The following is an 18013-nucleotide window of genomic DNA, read 5'->3' on the forward strand; positions in this document are numbered from 1 at the left end:
CCAGCTGGCATGGCCAAAGCTGCAGAGGCCAAATAGTTTAGTTGGTTAGGTCAGTAGAGCCAAATATTGCTCCTGTCTGTCTCACCAGAAACATGCACCAGTTCCCTGGCCCTTCAGAATTCCTATCTTTCGTCTACATATGAGGCACCAGCTTGGCAGCGTCTGCTAGAGAACAGTATCACCTTTGTAAAGTGGAATATTTGCAGTATTTTTTTTTTTCCACTTTCATTTACAGTAAATCCCCCCAGGTTACTTTTCATCAGAACATCAGAGTTACAGCTTTCAGGATGATGTTTTGGTGTAGGAGCATTTGAAACTTGTGTACACAATTTGTACAGCTAAAGGCAAATACATGTAGGACTATAATATACAACTAAACCTGGAAGTCCAAACATCTGATTCTGTACTCAGATGATCAGACTGCTTCATGACAATAAGTTCTTTGCAGGGATATGTTAATGATGAAGGGGAAAAAAACCACACAAAAGACAGCAAAAGATGAGGGATCACAGCTAACAAACATTAGAATAAAACTGGACTGCAAAGTTAAACCTGTGTCCAAGTTCCTGAAAATAATTTCTTTTTTACGTCTCATTACAGCCTGGATCTTTATAAAAGATTTCCTTCACACTGCCTTCAAGGTAATTAAAGCAACTTGAGACTGGTGGTAAAAGCAAACGTCAGATGTGACGGGACTCCACGTAAACAGCACGTTGTTTCGGCTTAACGCAAGCTGTGTTTAACCAGCTGTAGACACCAAAGTGTCAAATGAATAATGGGATAGTTAAAAACACACCGTCTGTTTGCTGGCAAAATATCCAAGCTTCACTGAAAAGCTTGTGAAGAGAAGACGGAAAGCCATTGTTGGAAAAAGTGGGAAGCAGATTAATTGGTGATTTCTCAACAAAACATAAATGTGGTGGGTGGGGCATTAGTCTGCAATGGAGAAAAGAAGAAAACAGAAGTGAGGAGAGGTGATAAACTAGAAGAAAGATAAAGAAAGTTAAAAGTGATCGATCACCAATTAAAGATGCAAGGAAGGTGCAAAGGCAATTCTTCTTTTCCATTTAATCAACATGACCTCTGGGACTTTGTAATATGAACATGGTTTGTCAAGGCTCCCACTGAGGGAAAAGAGAGTAGAGAAAATGTTCAGTGCTTGGGTGAGACATAACAAGACGTGGAAATGAAAAAAAAAAAAAAAAGAGTGAGGGAAAAAACTGCAACTGTAGCAGCTCTACTAAGGTAAAACTTTGGATCAACATCTGCAACTGAATATCTTCCTCTGACCTTTTCATAAAGCTTTGCAGTCAGGCAGAGATTTGGCATGTTTGTATTCATCACGTAAGAGATATTCGTGTAGCTTGTCCAAACTGAACCTACAGAGAACGGGTGGAGGGAGAGCTGAGTGATACCATCTGCTTTGGCTCTGCAGTGGGAGCTGTTCGCTACAATTTGAAGTGTGGGCCCTTGGCCAATGAATTTACAGTCCATTCATTGACTTAAATGTGGCTGCTTCTACAGCGCCGGTCAACAGTGAGTGTTTGAAGAGTCTTGACTGTCCTTGCTGAGATGAGAATAACGTGGGAGACCTGACACAATGTCAAATGAACCCATTTCAAAGATGAATTTATCTCTAGTCAGTAGATCTATCTATCTGTCTATCTATCTACAACCTTTCCAACCTGGTCCCACTGTTTTATTCTGTCTTCCCTGAAGCTACTTCACAACAAACTTTTAATTGCCTGTAGCAAACAGTCCTTCCAGGAAAAGTCTTCGTTATTTTTTCTGGCACCAAAGGCAAACGAGGCAAATATTCTTGGAAACAGGAGGAAAATGAGAACTGTAGCTGATGCTACTCAGGCTGATGCTCCCCTGCCTTCTTATTTCTGATAGTGCACTGCTCTAATTATGCTGCTTGACTGCCAAGTGATCTCTGAAAAAATAGAGTAAAACAGACCACTATGATTACACTTTATCTCCTGGTCTCCCAGCATCCCAAATGCCTCAAATGCATTGGTAATGTGTTTGCTAAACTGGGTCAAAATGCAAAGCAGTTCTACTCAAGGGAAGAAATGTCCTGTCCTTAAACCCAGTGTGCTACAGCAACTGAAAACACCCACAATTACTTGTCAGATTAAAACCAGGTCAAATTCATTGGCTTATTATTTTAAGTTGAAAAGTCTTTGCTTGAAGTGGTGTGCCCGACACAACAGCCAAGCCATCAGTTCTCTGTTCTTCTCTCTCTGCTCTATCCACTCACCCCAACCGGTCGAGGCAGATGGCCGCTCAAACTGAGCCCGGTTCTGCTGGAGGTTTGTTCCGTTAAAGGGAGTTTCTTTCTCACCACTGTGACCAAGTGCTTGTTCATACAGGACTTGTTGGGTTTTGTGTTTGTTTTGTGTGAAGTGCCTTGAGATGATTGTATTGTGATTTGGTTGTATACAGACAAACTAATTTGAAGTCAGATTGAACTTAGAGGAGAGCTGAATCAAAAAGGAGTAAATATTATTTTGGTATTTCTGACTATAGCACCTGGTGACCTGTTGCTTCATCTGAATATAACACTTTCATACAAACACTGTTTGCATCAGCTTTAATGATGGGATTTATAATGCTTAACTGGTCATTAAACTTGTTTCCAGTTAAATTACTTGTTTAAATTGAAACGCAGTGACTTATAAACTGCTGGCAAGAGATAAAACATGTTTTGGATTCCTCCAAAATCTCAAAAGCAGAAGCTATTACAAACAGAACAAATCCTATACCTAGTTTTTTATATTATCATTTTCCACCTTTAAATAAACCTAGAAATATATTGGTTCAGCCAAACTAAATACTGCTTCTAACACTTTGTAATAATAGTTGTATGACTGTAAAATGTGCTCCATGTACAAATAAATACTTTTTATAAATTGTAATGCTTTACCACTGGAAGCAAACCTCTAATAATAGATTTATGATGCCACTGTTGAGTTAACTTAATCGAAAAACAAATGTTTCTCAGCTGGTCTAAAGATGTATGCGTGGGTAGGCACGTGTGTGTAAGTGTGCAAGTTCTGGCATTGACGTAAATGTCTCCAGACATCCTTTCTAATAGTGGCCCCATAATAAAGCCCTTTTCCTCTATAAAAGCTCTCAGCAAATATTTGCTAGCACATGACAGGCTCTCTGACCTCCAGCATCCTAGAGTTTATTTCCTAATAAAGCAGATAAACTGACAGCATGATGATCTAACTCTCTGCTAACAAATTGCTAACAAATGCTAGAAAACCAAAATATCTGTTGAGATAGTTTAGGAAGTACAGCCACATATTCTTAACAGGATATTAAAGATGAGATGTTTGTTCCATCAGGTTATAGCCATTTGTAGTATTTTATGCAATACGTTTTAAATAGGGCAGCACAGTGGGTTAGTGGTTAGCACCATTACCTCACAGCAAGAAGGTTCCTGGTCTGAAACCCATCAGGGGCCTTTCTGTGTGGAGTCTGCATGTTCTCCCTGTGCTTGTGTGGGTTTTCTCCAGGTACTCTGGTTTCCTCCCACAGTCCAAAAACATGTATGTCAGGTTGATTGGTGACTCTAAATTGCCCATAGGAGTGAGTGTGAGTGTGTGAGGTTGTTTGTCTCTATGGGGCCCTGTGATGGACTGGTGACCTGTCCAGGGTGCCAATCTGGTTTGTGCCATAGACCTCCACTATTGTCTGAAAAGACACCAGTGAGCAACTCCACTGCAGGGGGTGACATTTCCTCCTTATAAAAAATATGAGAGCAGCCTTCTGTCCAAAACTAAACTGCAAGGACTGCAAGGACTCACTTTGTACAACCACATGCACCTGAACTCTGCACGGTTTATGCTTGTTTGCTAGCTTCTTACAATGTTATGTGTAGTTCAACCAGTATGTAGCCAATATGCCAAAAATTTGTGACAGCCAAAAGACACTGTGAAGAAATCTTTTTATGATTTTAGATGCTTGTTCAAGGATATTACCATCATGTTGCATCATCTACTGTAAAGGTCACAGAATGAAAGCCACTCTGCAGACTTATAATGGTATAAAAATACATTTTGGATAAGACTAGGGTGAACTGTCAGGCTTTTTTTCTTGCCAGAAAATGTTAAGAGTTACTGTTAAAATATATGCTGCGACATTTCCAGCTGGCCAATATTATCCTAAGCAATAAAGTCTTTCAATTCTTATCAAATCTTTTACTGTTATATGCATCCCACTTTTGAAATGCTATGTTTTTAAATGTTCTTCTCACTTTAAAATGTTTGACCACTGACCACAAAGACCTAAAGGAAACTGACATGTCTGAGGTTTTTTGTGTTTTTTCCCTGGTAGTCAACATTTAGGAACAGAAAGCAGCTTCCTCGCGACTTTAAATACTTCAAACTTTGGCAAAGATTTTCCCACGTTACGGGTACTGATCTCATCGGAGATCTAACAAGTGTTCGTCTGTTGTGTTCAGCTAAGCCACCAAAAGAAAAAGGAAAATATTACAATATGACAAACGTTAAGCCCATATTGCAGCTGTGGCCATGAAAGTTCACAGTCAGGTTACACTGAATAATGCATCTAAAGCGTTATGATTTCCCAGTTGGTGATATTTGCTGAAAGGAAATTGGGTTCGTGTTCATGTTTCGTATCTGCTGCCAGTCAGAGAGTTATCAAAGCCAGGCAATCACAACATCAGATTAAACTGGTTCTCTTCCATTTGGCCACATTGCCATGCTTGACTTAACTGTTTGAGTTTGTGATGAGGGGGTATAAAGAGTAATGTTCAGTAATGTTCAATTGGAAGAGTCAAGTTTTTTCTATTGGATCTATTTAGGAGCTGTTTTGACAGGAGAGACTTTTTGGGGCTGTTTGCTCTCAATCAAGTCTAGAACAAGACCATATGTCTATAGCAAAATAATATAATATCAGTCCATCGTAATAGTTCAAGAGTTTAGAACGATCACATATGTTGATGGAAGTGACATTTTATTTGATATGTATTAAAAACATCTGGGATGTCACAAAACAAACCGTACAACTGTGAGGGATTAAAAAATACAAACTAAAAGAGTAATTACAAACTACCACTTGATTTGCCCAACAAACAAACATAAAGGAAATTACCAGCATTTTATTGTTTCATTGAAGTTAACGTTAGATTGTGAATGCCAGATATATGTCACCATGAGCTTCATTCAAACAACTATTCCACATTGCCAAGTTTTGTAGTTTTTAATGGATAAGACTGAACCACATGGGGATTAGTTGTTTTGGGAAAGCAAATTACTTCATACCATGACCACTTATGCTAAATAACAATAAGAATTCAGCTGATTATGTTATTCCAGTCTAGTGAAAACACATTGACTTTGACACAAACTCTGATTCACCAGTTCTATAATGACTGTGGAAGGTGGGAGAACAGATCTCAACATCTCTGCAACACTTTCTTATCCTATAGCATTGTCTGAATATGTTTTTCAATCTACCTCTGGTATCTGTATGAGATGGTCAGTGTTTTCACAAAAACTCAAAAAGTACTTGATCAAGTTTAGGAAACACTGTGGCTTTGGATAACCTGTGTATAAATATGAAGTCCAATGTTTCGAATACTGGTTTCCTGAGAGACAAAGCAATGTTTTTGACCTAGTTGTCCAACCAAACCTCCCTCTTACACAGACTTTCTCCCTTTTTACAATATGTCACTGTAGATCCACACAGTCTGGGTGTCAAATACTCACATGAGTGAGTTTCCTACTAAAATCTCTAAGTGTCTGCAGCAGACACCAAAGGTACGGTTGTCACATCTGTATGAGATGCAAAAGGTACATGACGAAGTGTCAGTGTCTGATGCCATGAAAATTCCAATGAGCTGAGTGTTGCCTCAGGGTCACACAGATGTAATGTTGTTTAACTATGGCCTGACAAAGAAGAAAAGCCAAAATAAAATGTTTCAGAAGAAGACAGTAGAAAGCCAACCAAATCTGAGATCTGTGTATTGTCAATGTCATCGCCTCTTGGGTATACATAACTGCATTTATTTTTTTAGATGTGCAATGTTCAGCCAAATAAAATGTGAATTACACTTTTAGTTAAAACCTCCTTAAACTCAGTGACAGAAAGGACTTGAATGTGCCAGATTACAAAACACTGAAAGAGAAACGTGTATGAAAGGTTACACTTGCACTGTTTGAAACAATGCCATTTTGATGTTATTGCTTCAATTTTCTTGCTTGACTCAACATTAAGCAACCAAATTATGAGAATAATCCACAAACCTCAAGGTTAAATAAACTGACTTCAAAGTAATCAACACGGCTGGTTACTGTTTTTCTTCTCAACTTTGGTACACAAACCTGGTTCTCATTTCAATCTGGGCAGCTACCCAGTGCTAATGTGTACGAATTTATTCATTAAATAGAGGCTTAACAGATCTGGAACAACATGGTTGTACCTCCAACATAAAACTCAGGGCAGGTACAGTTTGCACTGACAATCCTTTATCATTTGCTCTTTTCCTTTCTCTCTTTCACATACATCTTTATTGCAAGGCCACATAGAAAAAAAACAGATAAAAGAAATCACGCTTGACATTTATTAAAGCACCACTTCACCACAGGCTGGAGTGAGAAACAGTTTTGGCACAGATGAGAGAGAGTAGAGAAAAAAAACACACACACACACACACGCACACACACACACACACACACACACACACATATTAAGGCATTTTTTTAAATTGATATTTATGCTTACCCCGTTGGGAAATTCACAAGCTGTTTTGATCATTTGATCTTTTTTTATTGTAGACCACTGACAAGCATAATTACATAGAACTCAATAAGTTAGGACCTTATGATACTGGATACCAGAAAAACACACCCCATGCTCCAACACATATCAGCCAGAAACGTAATAAATACATAATATAATAAAATACAATCAATCAATAAATCAATCATATAATCAATTACAAGCCCACCACTTTGAGCTGTGCCTCAGTATGCGAAGTTAGCTTCATTTCTGTTAACACACAGTATATAAGATTATGCTTACAGCATCCAGTTTCTTGAATCTAACTAAAAAAGCTTTCAACACAGATGATGTATAGTGGAGCAATGGATGATCTTTTATCTTTAGCAGCCTGTGATCTAGGCTGCTGAAGATAAAATGATCTATCTAGTAAAAGTAATGCTGTCCAAAAGCTCATGTACTGATTTAACACCTATTAGTTGTTTTGTTTTGTTTTTTGATGGAGAGGTGCCACATACTTTGGAGGTGAAACCAAAGAGTCTGTTACATACCTAAAATCCCTGGTAGTGCTAATGACTGGCCAACAGCAAAAACAGGAGCCGAGTGCTAACCACAAAACAAGGTGAAAATTTAACTTTCTGGTTTTCACATCATTATTAGTTCATGTATGAATGAACATTACAAACCACTGCAGAATACACAGCACAAAGCTTTTTTAACCCTTGTATGGTGTTCAGGTCTGTGGGACCCATTTTCATTTTTTACTACATATGCAATACACAGTAAAACTCTGCCCCTCGTGTGTTGTATAGGCTGGTATGAAAAGGCAGTGTGTTCAATGGGGCTGATGTGTTGTCCTTACTGATGTGGTTACTGTATGTGTTCAGCTTGTGTTGTGTAAACTGACCTGACTGGGTTACATTTCTAATGAAGTTCAAATAAATAACAATCAATATTCACGAAAAACCTTGTTTTTTCCACTCATATCCTGATTATAATGGATTTTTTAAAAATTAGATTGTATTAAAAAACAAAAACGAGTAGCACTTTCATTTATAAATGTGATCTAACAAAGGTAACAGGCAGATATTAACCACATATGCTGTTAGTATTGCTTGAATTGGGATGAAGCAAACATCTGGTGAGTATTTTAACATAAAATTGTTTGTGTTTAACTAAAAACCCCCAAATGCAGCAGGTCCACCAGACTCATGAACACTGGCTAAATAACAAAAATATAAACACCACACAAGGGTTAAAATCTATGGGAAAGATTCTAACCAAAATAAGTGAATGTTGAAATAATATCACTGAATGTGCAATGAAACACAAAGGAAGGCAACAAAAGAAGCAATTAAATGAGACAAAGCAAAAAGAGACCAGCTAGAGGAGGAAGAGACAGATGTTTGTTGATATTTAGTTGCCAGTGGTGGTGAAACAATAGCGTAAATTGAGACCAAACCATTAATTAAATTTGTCCCAGGAAGTGAGTTGACGGTATGCTCAAAAGCAATGCAGCTGCAAACCAGCTGAATGTTCCACACACATGCCACAAAACGGTAATTAACACCATCAACACCCCTCCCACAAGGAAATAAAAAGATCCTCTTGCTTCAGGGAATGTCTTTCGTTCTGTCCCTCACGTCCCAGCTATTTACTGCACATTCAGTATTTTACGCTGTCAAAATGGACAGCCAGGTATCTGAAACTACAATGAGGTTTGTGAGTAAGAGCTACATCATATAAGCACCAAATATTTCCAATAAGAACCAAGCAAACTAAACAAAGATATTCTAAATATAGAAACAGGATATAAGATACAAAGTTCAAATGATTTCTTGATGTTGGCAAGAAATCCCAAAACTGCAAAGACACTACTAAGCTGTGACATTGTGTAACCCCATTAAAGTCTATGTCTGTGTTATTTTGACCTACTTTTATTACATAATATAAAAAAAAAATCACAGAGTTGCATAATAAAAATCATAGAGTTAGAAACTAACAGGGTGTAGTGCAATATATCATTATTGCTATAAAACAACAACGGGTCAGTTTTAATTCTGTGCTTTTAAGTGTGTAATAAATAAGCTATGATATGTGCCATTAGAAAATTCCTTTTCCTGTAGCCCTAACACTGCACACTCCTATATGCCCAGGGACATGGCCAGCCTGTCTATTAAGCCATTTAGCTAGGGCCCCTTTGTGGTCAGGGAGCCCACTTTTAAATATATAAATTAAACATAGAAAAGTCACCAGTGCTCAAACTCAGACTATTTACAGATCATGTAGTTGAGGGGATGGAGGGGGTGGGGTTGTGTTACGCTTATTGATTTACATTAGATGCATCATCTGTTTAAGTCATCATCAACCAACTCACTTTTCAGTTTTATCAGAATACACATCCCTCCAGGTTGTACCTCTCTTTCCATCTGTACATTGTGTGTACTGATGATAAAAACAGTAGCAAAGAAAAGAAAGCTTGGGGCTTCTACTCATCTTTGGCTTATACACATCAGAAGCAGAAAAAGAGAGAAGAAAATCCTTTGCACTCATAAGTTTGTTTGCACCAATATTGTTTGGAAAACATTTTTTTTTTTTTTACATTAGAATCCATTCAAAAGTTGAATGTAGCAAGGATTAAGCTAAATTAGGCACACTGAATTCTTCCACATTTCTTACATGCCTGCATATTTTGGTTTTTGTTTTTTTTTAGGAACACACAGCAGCTGTAAACTCCATGACTTCATTATCCACTCAGATGCTCCATTGCTGGGCGGATGGCAAGACATGTCTTCTCTCTCTGAGATCTCCACATGGCAGAACAGTCAACCTGTTTGTTTCTGCCCTATCTTTCCACCCTTACAGACACTTTCCAGACTGTTACAAATTCCATGTTTTCACCCATTGGACTTCTGTGAAGCAAAAGGCAAGAGGGCAGGCCCTCTAAGCAAAATAAACACACAAATTCAGTATACTTTGCATTAAGGTAAATTGCAGTTTTGATGCACCCCTAAACCCTTCTGACAACAAACTACTGTATGAGCGTGCTGTTTCCTACAGGAATGCAGAGGAGACTCCTTATAAGTTATATCATGTGTCATATTTTATTCATTGAAATGTTCTCATAGTACACAGGATGTACTGTGGCCAGTTACAGCCATGCCCTTTACAGCTGTAACCGTGTTTATGCACTTCACTCTTCCAACACTCAGCTACAGAGAGAAATTTACTTTTCATCCTGCATCCCATTTACAGGCCACTGCACAGCTTTAAAGGGGCAACTGGCAGTTAGGGCTCTTGGTAAAGAGCACTTACTTAATGGCTACTGAAGGGACACAGTGACCAGTGTTACCCATTCACTTTCCCCAACTACTACAAGCCCTTAAAACACCATATGCAATCACAACTTCCACTGCAGAGCTCAGCAATAAAGGAGCTTGACCCACAATCTAATGTATTGTATCAACAACATTACATGACATGGAGGGACATGGAGGGGCCTAATGGATAGTCGGACTTGTAACCCGAAAGTTGCGGGTTCGAGTTTCAGGACCGGCAGGAATCACAAATTTAGTGACTTGGGTGACTAGTGCTTGGGTGCAGCCACTGTTTTTGTCCTTTGGTCTCATGCAGCGTCATCTACTTTCTCAGTGTCTTTGCTCGTTCACTGTGTCCAATAGTATCTTCTTTTGTCCTGGACAATTTTATGTATTTCTATTTACCCTCCAGGATAACACATGTTTTTGGTCTAGGATTTGATTTAGATAGTTTACAGCTACAACCACTGAAGCACAGAAACTGTGAAGCAGCTTCCTTCCATGTGTAATGTCATCTGAATCTACAGCAACTTATAAAATCTGACAGCTGTCTCTTTTATAGCATGTACATTGCTTCCTTTTCCTTTTGAATGTTTTTTCATGATTTTATCAAAACGTGTCATCTAAAAGATTGGTAAAAACAGTCTTATCATCAAATCAGTGAGTACAAAGATTTGTTTTTGGGACACAGTCGCTGTGAGGAAGTCACAACAACCTGCATTAATTATAAGTAGAAGAATTTAATTAGGAGCCAGATGAATATAATAAGAGGTATAGTATTGGACCAAATGTGGCAGCTGGTGGAAATAAACAGTATCTGCGATGCAGAAACATGTGCAGTACATATTGAAAGATTCTGTGCTTGCTGACACAAGAAAGTGTAACAACCATAAATAGTATGTCACAGTCACAGGGACAAATGCAAATACTGTAAAAGACTCAGCAAAGGCAACCATTTGTTTTCCATTTTTATAGTCTTTAGTGAGGCAAATGGCTAACGCTACTCGCAAAACAACATCATGGTCCCATGTGGAGGTACAGACGTTTCTGTGTTTGATGGTGTCATGGTAGTTTTGCGCAGCCACCCATGTTGAGGTGGTAATCAATTGTAATGGATAATGACCTAAACTGAGTCGAGTCAGTTAGAGAAGAGCTGAGTATGCAAAAACTGTATAATGGAAAAGGGGCATTAACCCTAACAACTATAAACCTAAAACAACTTCTTCTTCTTTTCCTTTGGGCTGCTCCCTTCAGGGGTCACCACAGCGAATCATCTGCCTCCATTTAACCCTATCCTCTGTATCCTCCTCACCCACACCAACTATCCTCATGTCCTCCTTCACTACATCCAAGAACCTCCTCTTTGGTCTTCCTCTAGGCCTCCTTCCTGGCAGCTCTAACATCAGCATCCTTATACCAATGTATTCACTGTCCCTCCTCTGAACATGTCCAAACCATCTCAATCTGACTTCCCTGGCTTTTTCTCCAAAACATCTAACATGAGCTGTCCCTCTGATGTCCTCATTCCTGATCCTATCCATCCTCGTCACTCCCAGAGAGAACCTCAACATCTTCAGCTCTGCTACCTCCAGCTCTGCCTCCTGTCTTTGTCTCAGTGCCACTGTCTCTAAACCAGACAACATTGCTGGTCTCACCACTGTCTTGTCCACCTTTCCTTTTATTCTTGCTGACACTGTTCTCTCTTTGACTGCGAACATGCCTTCCTCCTCTCCTTCTTCAACCAACCAGTCCAATTTGCACTGGCACCCTGTAGGTCAACATCACCAGTGGCGGTCTTGTTAACCCGGGCCGCGACCGATCCGGTATGGAAGTCATATTTGTGATTCACATGTTTGATTTGGCTTAGATTTTACGTCGGATGTCCTTCCTGACACAACCCTCTGCACTTAACCAAACTTGGGACCCGCACATGAAAACACTGGATTGTGCCCCCTTGTGGTTGCATTATAAACCTAAAACTTCTAAAAGGGTAAAAGGGAAAAGGACAACTTTGGTTTTCACTGGAGATGCACAGGGTTTGAAACAATGTTTTTTTTTATTAGTGAGTAATGTGACTCAGGCCATCATCTCTTCCTAAACCCAACCAAATACATTTTAGAGCGTAAACACAGAGTTTTGTTATGTCAAAATAAGCAGCTCCTATACTAAGCCCACTGTGTTCTTTTTCCCTCATCAGTAGGCTACTGAAAACCTTGTGCATCTTAAAACAGAGACAAGGCCTTATGATGTTTGGGTCTTATCCAGCATTGGCCTGCCACTGGCTGACCAATGGCAGTCCCGTTGGTTCCCGTCAGTCAGAGAGACCACTCTAGCTGTTCAGTTTAGTGGATTGGTGTAATAACCATGATTTCAAGTGTGGTTTCTCCTTATTTTTCACTTCTGCTTCTTCTGTTCTTCTTTCACGACACAAAGACCAGGAGCTGGCAACACCAGTGCCATTTGCAACTTCTTATCAGACATTTTTCTCTATTTGAAGTAACTATAAACCATCTGTTTATAGTTACTACCACCACCTGCTGGTATGGACTATTATTTCCTCTTATGCAGGTGGTGTGTTTCCTTTGACAGGCCCAGACAAAAGGTGTCATAACACAGCAGTCAGCCTTTGTCAGTGCTAGTTTACTAAATTATCAAAAGCTACCAAATAATTTTTTTGCAATTTTTAAAAAAAATTTTTTTTTAAAATATTAGGATTTTTCTATTGTGTCTACTACTGGGTGGTAGTTATGTATCATTTGGTTCTTCTCCTTCCTTTTCTTCTTCTTCTTCTTATTATTACTTGATGGCAGGTGTGCTGTTCAGACCCCATTGTTACAGTTAAGCCCTACATGAGTCGTGTGTTACATCATATGGTGGATGGAAAGACAATGTTCAGAAATGTGTGGGACATTTAAATCTGGAAATTTTAAAGGTCTGTGTGTTTGTTCTTGCTCATTCATGAAATATTTGTTGGACAGGACTGAGACCATTACTGTGCTTAAGGTTATATAAAAAAATATATACTTTTAATCAAAACCTGACATGTTACCTCTGCAATCCAGATGACCTACATCAAGCTAAAGCCAAACCAGTGTCTCATTAAATCTGAATCAAGACCAAATGGAAGCAGAAGGATTCATACAATGCTTCCTTAAACACAATGTCATGTTATTTCTAAAAATAAAAGAAATTTATTTTTTAAGCAAAAACACATGAACAAATTTGATCAATTATCCATATTCAATTGCGTTTATAGAAGAATTTGCTTTAATAAATAAAATAAACACCATACTTTGGTTGCATTTTCTCTTGATCTCTGTTTCCCCACATGGGCTCTATATCTTGGTCTCTATTTCCCACTTTTTTATGTTTCTTGCTCTGTTTCTTATGTAACTACACTCACCAATGCCATTTTCTCTACAGCTTTTGTTTAAAGACAGAAATTAAACTTTCATCACGCACAGAAATCCACTCTCTGCTTCAGAAATGAAGACTCTGCCTAATAGTTTCCAGGATTTGGAAGCAAAAATCTTTTAAACTTTCAAACAAATTACAGTCACGGCAGCTGCCAAGTCAGTAACTGAATGTGACTCAAAAATGCAGACAAACACCAAGTCAGTTTTATGTTTATAATATTTGAAATATATAAAATGAATGACCTGTCCAGGGTGTACCCCTTCCTTCCACCCGAGAGAGAGCTGGGATAGGCTCCAGCAGATCCCCATGACCCTGATTCAGGAAAAAGCGGGTATAGAAAATGGATGGATGGATATAAAATGAATGAGAAACTAACATTTGCAGCCTTTTTCAATAAATGTTCAAGCAACTTGACTAAACCTGTACTGCTTAATAATACATTAACTCAAAAGTGCAGCATCACAAAATTATTCATTATTAAACTATCAACTGCAGCAGTTACTTCTGATCCACATCTAAATAAATTATGGTTTTTCAATCACCTTCTCTATCAATCACCTTCTCTATCAAGAATAGATCAACAGAGATGCTTTTCAGTCAGCCATACACTTGCAAATCACTGACAACTGCATTAGTGGAGGATAACTCTGAGGAAAAAAAGCTGGATGCTGGCACATAGTTGGCTGCTACTGAGTTTTGCCTGTATAAAAATAGTCACCTCAGCCAGCTTTGAATCTCTAGTTTGTTTCTGGGCCAGGAATGTTTTACAGGTTGGTCAAGTTGACTTATTTGTGACAGGAAGGTCATCATCCCAGAATAAATTGTGCGACACAGTACTTGGAAAATTAGAAAAAGTTTGTGAAATAAAGCAAAACAAGAGCTAACATACTTCCTCCCCAGAATAAACAAAAGATAAAATGAATAAACTAATGAGTCAGTGAAGAAGAAATTGTTTACTGTCAGATAAGTGTCCAAACCTAGGAGTTTTCTTGAGGTCTTTCTGCTGTATGATGTTCACCCTGTGTTGGATTCACCAACACCCTTTGCATTGTACTGACCTCTAAGGATTTCCATCATAATCATCTTCATCTTCTCAACTATTATCATCATTACTGCTCACAATCTAATTATTATATCCACATTTACTAAGACTCACACCATCAGCCAAATCATCTTATTCATTACCCACACAGCCGACAGTGTCTGGGGAATTTGTTTTGTTCCACCTACGTAATTAAAAGCATTCACCATATGTACCATAGATGGAGATCAGGATTGCAAGATGTATTTACCCCAGGCTGAAGATGTTATGTAGCTTGTTGTATTTCTTAATTTGGTGTTCAGTACTCTGCTTTTATGAATTCTCTCAACATAGCACAAAGAATGCTATGTCTATTAATTATTAATTAATTAATACTGTACATGTTTATGTAGCTTTAAACATAAGCTTCTTTAAAATACAGTACTGTGCAGACGTTCTAGGCACTTTAGATGTTTTAGATTCTTATCACAGGTGTGCAGCTGTGTGCAGGTCAAAGCAGATCACTTACGTATCATTTAGTAGTTGTCTTTCGTTAAAGTACTTAATTGTTTCACCAGCAGTCCTTTGCTCATCCATTAATTCACTAATTGTTAATAACTTCATCCGTGTATTTGTCATCCATTTATTCAGCCAAGACTGCAGAACAGAAGTTAGCTTTTTTTTTCTGTTAAACTTAAAATGTTAAAATAAAACACTGATGTTCCAGTCCATTGAATTTCTGTTTGTTCTGCCAGCCCTCAGTTCTGCTGCATCCACATAAAAACACCAGGACACAGCTGAGAGAAGCACTGTTTCACACTGATCAGCTTTATTTCAACAATCATGCACACAAATGTGGATGTTGCCACGGAGACAGTTCTGTTTTCAAGAATATTTACAACATGCAGCCTGGAAATATTTGTCCCTGGTGCTCTCTGCTTGGCAATTGAGCCAACATGGCTGTGCACACGCACACACTTCTTTTTTCCCCTTTTGAAAAAGTGAATCATGGCAGAAGATTATGAATATGGCAAGAGCACAAATAGCCTGAGAGTGGAGTCTCTGCCTCAGCCAGCTTCTGCAGCTCTTGCTACAGTAGATGAAACTGGACCATGAAATGACACATTAAAAACTTTTCTTTACTCAGACAGTAACGGAACTCCACTGCCCTCCTCACACAGAGCCATTGTCTGGGGTGCAAAAATTAATTCCTAACTTCTTTTACGTCAGAACTCAATAATGAAATGAAATGTTAGACTGACAATTAAGCTCAGTGGGGCCACATTAGCTTTAGAGACTGCTGGACCTGGGCCCATACAAAGCAGATTTTATCACAATGGGATCCTTGTGGTGATAATAGGTCAAGATATCTGTACACAGAACCACACACACAGAACCACACACACACACACACACACACACACACACACACACACAATGCCAATCTGGATTCCAGGGCTCTGACAAAAGCAGGGATGGTATATTGGTGTGTCTGAAGGCCAGGTTGACAACTAATAAAACTAACAAAATAAATCTCTCAGACATGGCCATGATGCTGACCAAGGACATTCAATGTATACATTCAAAAACCAGTAGCATTACATCATCTGAACTACTTTAATCATATGGTGCTACTGACTGTGCAGCCTGTCAGCGTGCACGTTGTGAGGTTTTGCCTGTTTCTAATTGCAATGGAAAAGAAAATCTGCAGTTCTTTCAACACTAATTGGAAACATGTTATAAAGCTCTGATTGATTCATTAATCATGGAAAAAAACTGCAGAGACAACAACAAACTACACAGGCTTTAAAAAACATATCAGTTGGGGTATAATTGAAATCATCATACAACAGCACAGAAGCTGACAGGTATCAGGTCACTGCTGTCAATCTATAAAACAGCGGTTCCCAAAAGTTCCCAAGTGTTTCAAAGAATTTGCAGGACACCTTGCTTCACTCATCTCTTTCAATAAAATGCACAGCAACTCAATACACAGCTCAAACAAACATTAAACTTTAGGATATCTCATCATAGTGGGTCTAATGCAAATATGTACTTCAAACTCAGACACAAAATCCTTTCAAACCTTCCCAGGATCTTTGCTATACAGGCACTTTACCCTCCATATGTGAGTCAGGACACAAGATAGTTTGCAGGGCAAAAGGGAATAACTATAATAAGCACAGGGACAACATACCCAGTAATGAGTTAAAAGAAACATTGTCTTGACTGAATATTTTGCAAACCACAACCTCACTATTTCCATCTATTATATTAATTAAGTCCGAAATGCTGAAGAAGAATCACTTCAATATTCACATGAATGAGGGCATGCTTGTCCTGTAATACTTAAGCATCTCAAAAGTAATATCATACTGTGCCTCAGTACAACAGTTATTCAAATCCAGGACTTACAGCAGAAAAGTATCACCATTCATATTCAGCAGATAAAAACTCATGAGCCAGCAGAAAAGAGATATTAGCTCAAGCAGCACGCAATCAGCAGTCAGAGTAGACTGTACATACCGTCCAGCAGCTGATAGGCAGAGGAGCAATGACAGCAGACCAAGAGGACTAGTAGATGTAATCCAAAGAACCAGGGATGAGTACTGAGGAAAAACAGATGTAAATGGTGAGAAAAATGCCAAAAGGTAATGAAAAACAACTTCCTCATAAAAAACATATTGCCTTTCATTTACCGTGAAGACATCTTCAGTGATGGTGAGTTTAGATCCACACTAAAGTTTCCTTGTTCATGTGTGATAGTGACTGTGTGAGAGAGAGCTGGACCACACTCTGCCTCCTTCTCACTCTCAAACTAAGTCTCTCACTGTCCCCTGTCTGCTCTCTCTCTCTCTCTGGTTCCCAGTCAAACAAAGGCAGCTTCAGTGTGTCGGTACTCAAGGGGCCTGAAAGCTGAAACCTGACTCCTTGCGTCTCTGTATGGGTATGGACCACCACGTTTTAATCCAGCCCTCCCTTCAGACATCACAACTACAGACACAAATTAACACACTGTAGTTAAGTCCTGCCCCGTGCTTCTCTTGCTCCTCCTCCTAGTGTGTTTTCTCTCACTTTCCATGTGCTTTAAACTTACTCTGTGACACTGACCTGTGGAGGGATATATATCTTTGTCCCTAACGTTGACAGAGCTGACAATTCCAGCAGCACACCTTCCAGATTTTTGAAAATAATATACTAGGTATACTAGACCTTCATTTCAAAGATGTTTGAGTCTCCCTAAAGGACTCACGTGTGCACTGTTGGCCATTGTCTGAATCAAAGGAACAGCTTCACCGACAGACATCAATCTGCACATTCAGCTAATCTTTGATATTTTATCAATTGGTGGCAATGGAAATTTACTACTTAGTTAATAATAAACATGAATAAGTTCAATTGTGGCATGACATACAGCACCAGTCAAAAGTTTGGACACACTTTACCACTGAATTGAATGAGAAAGTTTGTCCAAACATTTGACTGGTACTGTATTTCAGTA

The 18013-nt window shown here is 38.7% G+C and overlaps 1 protein-coding gene across 1 annotated transcript in view; it reads right to left on the reverse strand.

The window, feature by feature from the left end:
* The window catches only part of LOC113121631 (collagen alpha-1(XVIII) chain-like), a 49748-nt gene extending 32338 nt beyond the window's left edge, over nucleotides 1-17410 (reverse strand). The window contains exons 1-2 of the mRNA XM_026292305.1: nucleotides 17211-17410; nucleotides 17038-17120 (exon numbers count right to left, since the gene is read on the reverse strand). Coding sequence (XP_026148090.1) covers nucleotides 17038-17120; nucleotides 17211-17221 — 94 coding nt within the window. The 5' untranslated portion in view covers nucleotides 17222-17410. The remainder of the gene's footprint in view (nucleotides 1-17037; nucleotides 17121-17210) is intronic.
* Between the last annotated feature and the right edge of the window lie 603 nt (nucleotides 17411-18013).

The sequence above is a fragment of the Mastacembelus armatus genome, chromosome 20 (assembly GCF_900324485.2).
Source record: "Mastacembelus armatus chromosome 20, fMasArm1.2, whole genome shotgun sequence".
Taxonomy (NCBI): domain Eukaryota; kingdom Metazoa; phylum Chordata; class Actinopteri; order Synbranchiformes; family Mastacembelidae; genus Mastacembelus; species Mastacembelus armatus.